Consider the following 12,931-nt stretch of genomic DNA (forward strand, 5'->3'; position numbering starts at 1 on the left):
TTAATACTGAACACCACCATCCTGACTGAGTGAACGGATACAGGCAGGATGCACCCAGAAGTTGCAAATGGCTGTCCAGTACCCACCTCATCGCGCCGACACAGGGGCATCCCGGCTCATTCGAAGCTCCACATACTGAGGAGCACACTGCACGTTGCTTCGTCCTAAAGAGAGTCATTACAGAATATTCAGGGGCCTCTTTCAGGGGAGTCTCCCTGTATTATTACCCATTTCACTTATCCTCCAGGGTCTTTTCCAACATGTCCTCACTCCTTCTGCTCCTCTTTTCTCCTCTAAGGTTTGTCAGTCGGATTCTCACCATGACAGAGACATGGAGGGTGTGTACTGACACCTGGCACTGCCTCCTCTGCAGGAGACCCCCCGTCCAACAGCTGGCGTTGATGAGGACCGGATGGAGCCGACTGGCTGGCTGGCTGGCCATATTAAAAGCACAAATTAGCAATGGGCCCTTGTTGAAATTTTAATGCCGCTCACTCAGGGGAGTCTGGGCCGTGGATTTTTTACTTTTTAAACATTTTTTTTCTGGAAACGACCTTGGAGGGGTTGTGGTGTTATGGGTCCACAGCTCGTGGAGAAAGGGCCTTTCATTTTAAATAATCACCGCACCCGAGGCGGCTTCGTGAGGGGGGCGTTGTTGTAGCGAGCCGCGGGCAGTCGTCGATGTGGGCGTTTCTCGCCGTGTGCACAGGTGAGGAACTGCCCACATTCGTGATTGCTCCCGTGGCTAATGCTACAGCTGTGATGGCCCCTCACGTTTTAAAAAGAAGCGCGAGTCGGTTTTGCGGAAAAAAGGTGAAAAAGAAACGATTGGAGAGAAAAAGGAAAGGAAAGGAAAGAGGACGGAGGTTACAGGGAGCGAGGAAGCATGCGGTGCAGGAGAGACAAACACGTGGAGCGTGCGTGTGGTGAGCGCGCAATCGAGCGCTCATGGGCAGCTGCAAGGAAGCTGGGTGTTAGGCCGACACCCAGGTGCTTGAGTTGAGGTTGCTCCCGCTGAGCGACCATGTAGCGGGAGTGATCAGGTGAAAGCGACGGGCCGCAGAGAAGCCGCGGAAAGGCAGCAGAAGTCGGGAGGCTTGGTGGCGGAGTCCCCAATGTGTGCGTCCTGGTCATTGGTGGACATCAAGTCTCGGGGACTGGGATGAGTGCCATACCGGAGCCAGGGATCGGGAGGTCTCCAGTCTCGCGAAAGTGTAGAGGAGGGCAGCTGCAGAGAGCGTCTTGCCTGCTGCTTGGCCCAAACGGGATAAGCAGGTGAGACGCTAATAAACGATGCACCGGATTTGTTGTTTTAAAGACTGCTTCCTAGAGAAGATTTTAACCTCTGGTTTTAAAGGATTGTTTTTTTTTTATATATTGGTTTTACTCCCACGTTCTTTTATGGATTATTTATTGACTCTTTGAATGAACTGCACTATTTATTTGAACACTTGTTTTGTTGGTTTTTAAATAAAAGCACTATTGCACTTTTTGCACCACCCCTTGCTCAATTGTTTATTTGCCTCCACTGACTAGCTCACTCGGTTACATTATCGACGGTGTTGGGTTCAAGTGCTTCCAACAGCAATGGGAGTGTGGAGCCAGAACCCACATCGTCACAGGGGTTTGGGTATAAAAAAAGCAGGAGAAATAGAATCTTTTAAAGATTGGACCGGATTGGACAGCTAGCAAACGGTGAGCGTGATTGGCATGGGACATTCATGGTGGGCAGTGCTGTGTGCCAGTGACGTATTTTATGAATGGAGAGCACCTCCAGTTTACTTTGGGGTTGTTTTTTTTATATAACTCTTGCGTGATTGGGGGAAATGGATGTCCGCCTGTTAACGTACAACGTCACGTGCATACATCGGAAACTGTGATCCCAACAATGTCATTGGAAAAAAGAAGGCCATATTAACTTTCCCTCACTCAACACACAACTCAACCGGAAACGTCCCCTGTAGACTGACAGGCAAACCTTTCCACCAATCAGGGTTTCCTTTAGTTTTGCCAAGGTACCTCCCCTTTCCGTACACTTATACTTGTCATCACCCCTCTGACTGTGAGCGCGTCATCTCTAATTCTGCATGTCACCTCGTTTGAATGTGTGCATCACCTTGGTTGATTTTGCATGTCACCTCGTTTAATTCTGCGCGTCACCTCGTTTGAATGAGTGCGTCACCTTGTTTTGAATGAGTGCGTCACCTTGTTTCATTTTTCACGTCACCACATTTAATTCTGCACGTCACCACGTTTGAATGAGTGCGTCACCTTGTTTAATTTTGCGCATCACCAACGCGTCACCTCATTTTGAATGTGTGCGTCACCTTGTTTAATTGTGCGGCACCAAATTTAATTCTGCGCGTCACCATGTTTCATTTTGTGCGTCACCCTTCAGGGCCACCATATCTCAGATATGGTTTCCTGAAATCAGCTGTTGTAGCTTTACCAGAGCACCAGCTGAGCCACCCTAATGGCAGTTAAAACCAAAGTGTCAGAACTTCAAGAGCAGGTGAGTGCAGGAACTGAAACCAAACGGTCAAGTGTAAGACGTGGAAATGGACCAAGGATAGGGGAGAGGCCACTTCTACCACGTTGGGATATGGACATGCAGGATGGTGACAGTGACATCCTCACCTTAAGATACTGCAGCTGCCTCCTCTCATCCTCCAACTGTCTTCGCTTGTTCTCAATTTCAGTTTGCCGCTTCCGCTTCTCCTAAAAGGGGAAATAAACAAAAACACATACAGTCAGATACTAAAGCCTGGATGAGGCCTTCACACAGCACTCGCGCTCACGCTCACGCCAGACCAGTTTTCTAGGACTAATCAATCTAGCATGCAGGTCTTTGGAATGTGGTAGAAGAAGTTGAGTTCACAGAGAAAACTGTTATGGGCATATAAAGAACACCCCAGTGCCAGGACCCATCAGGCATTGGTGCCGACTGCTGCTGTTTTATGCTGCTACCATCATATAGAACAGAAATCTCCAGATTTCCACACTGTGAGCTTTGGCAGGTGAAACGACACCCGAGTGCATCACCAGCTGATGTTACAGTACACGGGCAAAAGTAAGTGGACGCCCCTCCAAATGATTGAGTTCAGGTGTTTCATTGCTAACGGGTGCATCACATCAACTTCTTCTTTCAGCTGCTCCCGTTAGGGGTCGCCACAGCGGATCATCGTCCATATCTTTCTGTTCTTGTCATCTTGTTCTATCACCCCCATCACCTGCATGTCCTCTCTCACAGCATCCATAAACCTCCTCTTAGGCCTTCCTCTTCTCCTCTTCCCTGGCAGCTCTATCCTTGGTATCCTTCTCCCAATATACCCCTCATCGCTCCTCTGCACATCCAAAACAACGCAGTCTCGCCTCTCTGAGTTTGTCTCCCAACCGTCCAACCTGAGCTGACCCTCTCATGTCCTCATTTCTAATCCTGTCCATCCTCGTCACACCCAATGTAAATCTTAACATCTTTAACTCTGCCACCTCCAGCTCTGTCTCCTGTGCCACCGTCTCCACCCCATATAACACAGCTGGTCTCACTACCGTCCTGTAGACCTTCCCTGTCACTCTTGCTGATACCCGTCTGTCACCAATCACTCCTGACACTCTTCTCCACCCTGCCTGCACTCTCTTCTTCACTTCTCTTCCACAATCCCCGTTACTCTGTACTGTTGATCCCAAGTATTTAAACTCATCCACCTTCATCAACTCCCCTCCCCTCATCCTCACCGTTCCACCGACCTCCCTCTCATTCACACACATGTATTCTGTCTTGGAGGTCCTACTGACCTTCATTCCTCTCCACCTCTCCAGGGTCTCCTCAACCTGCAGATCACAGTGTCATCAGCAAACATCACAGTCCACGGGGACTCCTCTCTAATCTCTTCTGTCAGCCTGTCCATCACCATTACAAATAATAAAAGGCCTCAGATCCGATCCCTGATGTAATCCCACCTCCATCACTCCTACCGCTGATATCACCACGGTCAGGTGTAAGTGGTTTGAGTGGCACCATTTAACAAAGTCCTTGATTAGGTTCCTGTACTCCTCCTCCTGCCCACTCCTGATGCAGCCCACCATAGCAGTGTCGTCCGTGAACTTTTGCACGTGGCAGGACTCCGAGTTGTATTGGAAGTCTGATGTATGTTGGCTGAACAGGACCGGAGGAAGTCCAGTCCCCTGCGGCGCTCCTGTGCTTCTGACCACAATGTCAGACCTGCAGTTCCCGAGACGCACATACTGAGGTCTGTCTGTAAGATAGTCCACTGATGTCACCAGGTGTGAATCTACTGCCATCTCTGTCAGCTTGTCCCTAAGGAGCAGGAGAGGTTGGATGGTGTTGAAGGCGCTAGAGAAGTCCAGGAACATAATTCTTACAGCACCACTGCCTCTTAGGCAACACAGGCAGACGCCCAGGGCAGTGTCACCTGACGGGCGTCATTTATGTAACTCAAGTGACAGGCACTCCAGACTTTTACATCTCCCCACCCTGTCTGTGCTATGTTGTCCACTGAGGGGCATAGGGCACCATGTGGGCTTTAATTAGCACCGGATCAGAGTGGATCATCTCATGGACCTTGTCAAAAGTTCACCTTGCCTTGGGTGACGTTGTTTAAAGTGCAGTGTATTGGCGATGACAAATTCTGGAAAGCTCCTTGAATGAGACCAGGGGTCTGCAAAATGGCTGCAGTTTTTTTTGGTTTTTTTTTTAACCCAATTTCTTAAAGAGAAGTCATCTCCAGATGTTGGAGCTCTTATTACTCAAGCAACAATTTAATGTTTCAATGTAGTTTTCTCCTACATCCTTAGAAATCAAGGGGCCAAACATGCCAGAACGATGCCATAGGGTCTGGCATCCACATGAAGGTTTCATCAAGAACGTTTCTTTTATTTAGATCTGGTCCATAAGTAGGCATGAACAGAGAAATCCCAGCGGGCTCCAGATTTTAAAGGACTCTCGTGCTCAGGCTTTCTCGATCTGCCATCTCCTGTTAGGTAGCCTACTAGAAACTAACGATTTCTGTTTTGAACCTTTTCAAAGACCAAAGAATTTATTTTATATGAAGAGATCCCTACACCTAGAAAGATTGTTTTACCTCAGGCAATGGAGCAACAAGGAACCACAAAGCTCAGTAAAGTAACATTAAAGAAGAAGGATTTGTAAAGGTGTACACCAGTGGCTGCTAGTAAACTGAATGAACAGTTTCAAGGGGTCACATTTGAAGTTAAAAATCGTACACATGGCAAGACATTCAGATGTGTTCTTCAGTCCGTAAGTTCTAGAACTTCATCCATTATCTAACCCGCTATATCCTAACCACAGGGTCATGGGGGTCTTTCTCAATTCATTTCAGGGTTCTGGTGGCCAAAGGCCACCTCACTAGGATTAGGCAAAGGGCTGAGGCTTGCCCATCACAGGAACCACTGCCAATCACACCCATATAAACTCAATGACAATTTACTGTACAATTGACAATAACCATAACCCAAATTAAAATAAAAAGCACAACTTTTGTAATGAATTCCCACTCTGATCCTGGGCAGGTCGGGCCGAAGTGAATTCCGGCTACTTGTGTTCCCTTCTGTGTATTGTGTTGCATTTACTCCCTTTTTTGACACCCACTGCACACCCAACCTACCAAGAAAAGGGGTCTCTGTTTGAACTGCCATTCGGAAAGTTTCTTCCATTTTGTCCCTCCAAGGGCTTTTTTTTGGGGACTTTTTTCTTGTCTTCTTAGAGAGTCAAGGCTCGGGGGCTGTCAAAAGGCAGGGCATGTAAAGCCCATGATTTTGGACTATACAAAAAATAAACTGTATTGCATTGTATTGTATTCTTCAAAGCTATCTAGTTATGACAAATGTGATGGAATAACAGAAGTGAAACTAAAACTTTATTACACCGAGGGACCCTTACAGCCATCAGGTGAATTGGGCCCACTGATGGTAAAGTATAGGATGACCAGATTTTCAAAGTCTCAAAAGGGGACACTTGTGTAGCATGTATGTCCACAAATAAAGCCCACCCGTAGTTGTTCAATGCCTGCTTTACCTCATCATCAAGGGATCAGGACACAGATCCAAAACAAACGAACCCTTTGACAAAGGGACCCTGCAGGACTGCACAGAGCGCGTCAAGTGGAAGCAAACAAATGGCAGTGCTCTCTGTGCTGGTCTGCTTTCTGCTTGTCCTCGCGGTGCTTCTCAAATTGAACACCAGTTCTTAATCAAGCTTTTTTTGGACGGCGCTATTATACGAAGAGCGGGTTACGGGGGTCATCCGTGGAGTTTCGGAGCTGCAATTCTAAACACATCGTGAGGATGCGTGCGTCGGCAGAGAAATGTTGTATTAGATGGGTAGCCAGTTAAAACTGCGACTTTTTTTTTTTAGTACTTTATTTCAGTTACTTATCGGGACGCATGAAATCAGGACTGTAGCTTTCGACGAGTCATTTGATCGCACTTAGCACATTACAGTGTCAGTGAGATAGTAAATCGTTATAAACTGCAGATAATTCAGCAGTGAAAGTGGTTTAGTGTAAGAGGAGTACTGACTAAACGATTCTAAACTCCGCGCGCAGTGGCTTCTCTGTTCATATCTAGATAACGTCCTGCTTTCTTTGAAAGTGTTTTATACTTAAACGGTGAGAAGAATCGTTTAACTTACCTGTTTCGAATTAAAACATCCGGAGGACTGAGGTGTAGACGCACCGCTTCTGTTCTGTTTGCGCTCAAGCCGTTGAGAAGACTTCGTAATGCATAAACCGCTTGCGGACGTAGATTACGCGCATGCGCGCCCATCTTACCGCTGGAGGATTGTCGCCCCGCCCCGTCCCGTCCCATCCCGCGCGCGCGCAAATCGCTACATCCCCTGCCTTCCCGCGCTGGTGTTTCGAGAATCTTTTTTGCCGTCAGAAGCGATCGTCGGAGGTGAATAAGTGGAAAATCTACAAAATATAGTAGTTGGTGTAATGGCTTTCAAGGTCAAATTGAAACAGAAAACTGATTTATAATTGAAGTCGCATAGAATGTTTCTCTGTTTTAACAAGCCGTTTGCAAATTCGCCTTTCCGTGGAAGACTTTGAAATGTGTGTAGAGCACGATCTGTTCAAGGTAATTCAATGAAAACGGAACTGTCTTGACAAACGTGCATGTAGTTGAAGTGTGTATGTCACATTCCAATAAAATTGGTCTTCTTGGGGATGTCGCGTTGTTTCCTGAGGACAAACAGACATGGCCTAAAAAGACATACGATGAACGGTAAGTCCTGGTAGCACGTGTTATTTTTTATTTTTATTTTTCCTGAATGATTTCATGTCTTTAGACTTGGTGGCTTTTTGTTATCTCTGACGCGCAGATGCCGCTTTAAAGTGTGGGCGGAGTCAAACGTTTGACGTCACCTATGACAGGGGTGTCCAGCTCCGGTCCTGGTGGGCCGCAGTGGCTGCAGGTTTCCATTCTAACCCTTTTCCTAATCAGTGAGCAGTTTTCGCTGCTAATTAACCTCTTTTCCCTTCATTTTAATAGCCCTGTTTTTAAGGATTCAGTCCTCTCAATTGAGTCGTTTCTTCATTCAATGGCAGCCAAAAAGAAATGAGATGTGAAATGAGCCAACAGATGACTAGCTAAACTGGAACATCAAACTCTAGCCAATTTCTTAATGAGAAACCCATTCTTGCTGTTCATTAAAGCCGTTATTGAATATCAGGACTTGTTGCTGCTCTTGTTCTGACTGTTAATTTTCTGTTTTTTCTAGGACCACCGCCAAGATGTTTTGGTGACCTGAACAGACCGACATGACCGAGACGTTCACCTTTCTTTATTTTCGGGTGAGCTGGTCATGTTTTGTGTCTCATTATTGTTTGGCTGATCATTAAGGAAAAAGAAACAACTAAGGTGTCCGAGTCACGTCAATTAAGGAAAAGCAAGTTAATCAGCAGCAAAAACTACCCACTAATTAAGAAGGTGGTTAGAATGAAAACCTGCAGCCACTGCGGCCCACTGGGACCACCAAGAGTTGTACACCCCTGATCTATGAGGATGTTCCTTTTCTGATGGCTGCAGCAAGTGGCTATACAGAGACGACTCTACCATATAGTCAAACTAGACAGCAACCCAGGACACCGAAGTCACAGCTTTAGCTGAAGTATCCATTGGCATTGGGTGGCGGTGGCTTTCCATTTCCCCTTAATCCTGATTTTCCCAGATATGCCTATCCCCCCCAGCACCCCATCCCAATCCCCATCATTTTAGATTTGCATGTGAGTGTACTGGTGATAGAAGTCTGCCATCCCATCATCCAGGTGGAAGCTGCACATTAGTGGTGGTTGAAGTGGGTCCCCATTCACTATGTAAAGCGCTCTGAGTAGTGAGAAAAGTGCTATATAAATGTAAAGAATTATCATCATTATGCATTCATGACTCGCATGGATCTCCAATTGGGTAGACAAATAACCGCACTCCACAACCCCGCCACGCTCTACAATTAGCATTAATGTAATTGCCTTCAAGACTCCTTGGTTTCACTGCTGCTTTGGAAAGCAAAAACCCTAAAGTTGACCCTGGGGGTACACGGGCCCATGAAGGTCGACTCAAGACACCATCTCAGGGGCGTAAGTTTTTAATGGGGCCCTAGGGTTAGCTACATCAATGTACATTAATGCACATCAAACATTGTGTATGTTTTTATTCAAACAGGAAAACTATAACTACCGGTATATAATGTAACTAACACACAATGCGATTTCTCAAGTCTTTAACTACATGTGATGCCTTTTGCATCAGGACTGCCGTACTCACTTTGTATTGCTGCCAGTGTGTGCGTCATTTATGAAATAGCCCACGTAATTTGTATTAATATGCGATTGTTACAATGCTTTTTAACATTTATTGCAAAATTATATATTGCAAATACTGATAGTAGGGTGGTATGGTGGCGCAGTGGTAGCACTGCTGGCTTGCAGTAAGGGTTTGCTTCCCGTGTGTGGAGTTTGCATGTTCTCCCCGTGTCTGCGTGGGTTTCCTCCCACAGTCCAAAGACATGCAGGTTAGGTGCAATGGGGGTCCTGAATTGTCCCTAGTATGTGCTTGGTGTGTGTGTGCCCTGCGGTGGACTGGCACCCTGCCCAGGGTTTGTTTCCTGCCTTGCACCCTGTGTTGGCTGGGATTGGCTCCAGCAGACCCCCGTGACCCTGTATTAGGAATATTGTTATAATTATGTCATTTGTGTAAGAGAAGTGATCCATAAGGAACTGTACTGCATACTAAAGGCGGATTTCACTATAGAAAAAAATACCCGAAAACAAGTAATCTTCTTCTATAATATGCCACGTGGCTGTCCGTTTGTCTGTCCAGGAATTGAAATCACCTGTCGCTCACACACCGTTTGACCTATTGACCTGACATTAGGTACACATATACTGCGTGATGTCTACTATTCGTTTTCAGGGTGATGATTTTTATTCCTCTTTTTATTTTTATTTTATTTTATTGTAGAACTGGCAAAATACCCGCGCTTCGCAGCGGAGAAGTAGTGTGTTGAAGAAGTAATGAAAAAGAAAAGGAAACATTTTAAAAATAACGTAACATGACTGTCAATGTAATTGTTTTGTGAGTGTTACTGAGTGTTACTCTCATCAAGGATTTGATTCTCATTATTTCTTTCAATCAGGTTCGTATTTGTAGGATGTGTTGTGTTCGAGTTACATTCCGTGTTTGTCAACCGTTGTAAAGATGACAGGTTTCATTCATTCATCGATTCGTTTCTTACTGCATCAATAAACAGCTCTTCTTCCTCTTTATGTGAGACGTGACACGCTGCATGCACAGGTTTTTTTTTTTACACTGTCTTCCTTTAGCGGGACATTCACTTTTTCCACCGTGTGCTTTGTTTCCGCAGTAGCTGCACTTATGAATATGCTTGTATGTGTCAGACGCTTCATATTTTTTTGCTGCCTTCTCAATTGTGTAATTCGGTTTTTGTTCAGCTCTCTTTGGAACTGTTGCTTTTTGTCTATGCACTGTTCACGTGAGCTGCTCGGTGTTCATGCATTGAAGGTTCCCAGCTGTGCTGGTGCCATGTCGTGCGATGTCCACGGCTGTATGTAATGTCAGCTAAGACCCGGCACTTAAAAGTTTCTCTCGCAGTTTCGCTGAGTTTGTGCCAAACACCACCCTGACCATCTCATCTTCCGCTGCATAAGCACAGTCCTTCACCCGTGAATATTTAGCAGCAGTGTTTCTATTGGATTGCCGCTCACGGACGGTCTTATATGGGCAGGCACTAAATTACGCCTCCCACGGCTATCGAGCAGAAGTCTATTATAGTATATGGACGAAAAAATAGGTTCCAGTTATGACCGTTACGTGTAGAATTTCGAAATGAAACCTGCCCAACTTTTGTAAGTAAGCTGTAAGGAATAAGCCTGCCAAATTTAAGCCTTCTACCTACACGGGAAGTTAGGGAATTAGTGATGTTTGGAAAATTCAATATGGCGGCCAAAAGTGGCGTCATACTACCGAAATAAGTTTTGGTTAGCGCAGGGAAGCCACCTACCAAATTTTGTGAAGATGGGGTCAGCCTTCTACCTACACGGGAAGTTGGAGAATTAGTGACGAGTGAGTCAGTCAGTGAGTCATCTTCCAACCCGCTGTATCCTAACTACAGGGGTCTGCCAGAGCCAATCCCAGCCAGCACAAGGCACAAGGCAGGAAACAAACCCTGGGCAGGGCGCCAGCTCACCACAGGGCACACACACACACACACACGCAGCACACATTAGGGACAATTGAGCATCGCCAATGCACCTGACCGGCACGTCTGTGGACTGTGGGAGGAAACTCATGCAGACACGGGGAGGACATGCAAACTCCACACGGGGAGGACCCGGGAAGCGAACCCAGACCGGTCTTATTACTGCGAGGCGGCAGCGCTACCACTGCGCCACTGTGCTGCCCATAAAAAGATACAAATAAATGAGAAAATAAAATTAGGGAACACTAATTAACATAGAATAAAAGTAAAGTCCGATGTTCCAGGGAGGACAGAAAAAAACAAAAAAACTCCAGACGGCTGGAGAAAAAAAAAAAAACAAAAATCTGCAGGGGGTCCGAGGCCACGAGACCACCCATCCCCCTCTAGGCCTAAAAGGAAAAATCATGAGAAGGAAACAACAAATGAACTGAACAAATATTTTGCCTAAGGATTCGTAAAGGAAGAAGCAAAGGCGAATGCGGCATTCAGAAGTAAAACAAACTCTGAATCCGTAAAACCAAAAGGTCAGATGTGCTTCAAGCCCTCCATACGCTAATAAAGACTAATAAGACCCCTGGACCTGATGGGATTTTCTCAATTGCGAAAGACGCCGTCTCCAAACCCTAATTAGGTTTATCACTTGAGAAAGGGGAGAAGTACTGGAGGACTGGAAACTCGCAGACGTGAATCCAGTAAGTCTGGTGTCACACACGTGCGTTTAGGAGACAGCTAAAGGGCCTGGGGAACTGTAATACTACACCCGACCAGGGGGTGGCAGAGTGTGCTGACTGTCTCTCTCAGTTTCTTGCAGACCATTCCCGGGAAATCTCACCAGGTTTCAGCGCCTCTGATGACATCACTTCCGGCTCTGCCGCCTCTGATGACATCACTTCTGGCTCTGGCGCCTCTAATGACATCACTTCCGGCTCTGCCGCCTCTGATGACATCATTTCCTTTCTCAGCCCTTAAAACCGCCATCTTACATCCAAATAATCAACTCTGTCTTGTGAACAAATAATACTAAACTTTTGCAGCTGGTAAATAATATATGGGTGGCTTCCCCAAACCTTTATGATGTCTGAAGTCTCATTACTATCACACTGGAAAAGTATGGAAACTATAATAGGAAATAATTTAGAAAAGTACCAATAAGACAATAGGATAGTAAATAACAGCCATCATGAGTTTATGAGAGGAAGACCTTGCCAAGCCAATATTTTACATGGAAACTGCAGAAGCTTTCGACAGAATTGACTTCAGCTTCCCAAAAGCTTTTGACGCAGCCCTGCACTGAAGATTCATTCTGACATTGAAAAGAAGATGCGGGCAGCAGAGGTGACCCACAAAAACCTCGGCTCAAGATGGCTAACCGACAGGAGACAAAGAGGACAGATGAGAGGAGAATGACGTGAGGTCGGAGTCTCGGCCTTGAGATCCTCTTTACTTTTTTCCGATTGACATTAATGACGTCGATTCAGGTGTAGTTAAAACACTTGCGAAGTTCACAGATGGCACTAAAACCGAAGGAATGATTGAAAGATTCAGGAAAACGTGGACACGTTTCAGAACTGGTCACACGCCTGGAAAGTGCAGTTTAACGTAGGAACATCCAAAGTGCCACACGTGGGCAAAAGGAACGTCGGTTATGAAACACTCTAAGGAGACTGAGCTACTGGAAGCAACCTCTGAAAAGGATTTAGGGGTTTATCTGGAGAGACGGTTCTCATTGTTAGGTTATTTTATAAAAAGTGTTGAATGTATATCGAGGGGCGATATGCTCAGACAATTAAGAACAAAGTCTCACGGGATTACAGCGAGCGCTAAACACCAGGGGAAGTGAACTTGATGCCAGTGAACAAAAAAAGAAACCAAAGGAATGAAAATGAAAAATCCAAAGCGCAGCCTAACTGCCTGCTTTTCGCCCATTTGTCGCCATTAATTATTAAACACAAGTGCGTAACGTTTGCTTTGAATTATCCAGTGCAGGATACAGAAGTAAGGTCACGGGTGTCGAACTCCTGGTGGGCCGCAGTGGCTGCAGGTTTTCATTCTAACCATCTTCTTAATTAGTGACCAGCTTCTGCTGCTAATTCACTTCTTTTGTCTTTCTTTGAGTTCACTTGACTCAGGCTCCTTAGTTGTCGCTTTTTCCTTAATTAGCAGCCAAACAATAAT

At 45.8% G+C, this 12,931-nt stretch overlaps 1 protein-coding gene across 2 annotated transcripts in view; it reads right to left on the reverse strand.

Annotated features, from left to right (window-relative positions):
• palm1a (paralemmin 1a) overlaps positions 1-12,931 on the reverse strand; it is a 132,372-nt gene that overhangs the window by 57,825 nt on the left and 61,616 nt on the right. For both annotated transcript variants that reach the window (XM_039767151.1, XM_039767152.1), the window contains exon 3: positions 2,638-2,718. In XM_039767151.1, the coding sequence (XP_039623085.1) occupies positions 2,638-2,718 (81 nt within the window). The remainder of the gene's footprint in view (positions 1-2,637; positions 2,719-12,931) is intronic.

The sequence above is a fragment of the Polypterus senegalus genome, chromosome 10 (genome assembly GCF_016835505.1).
Source record: "Polypterus senegalus isolate Bchr_013 chromosome 10, ASM1683550v1, whole genome shotgun sequence".
NCBI lineage: Eukaryota > Metazoa > Chordata > Cladistia > Polypteriformes > Polypteridae > Polypterus > Polypterus senegalus.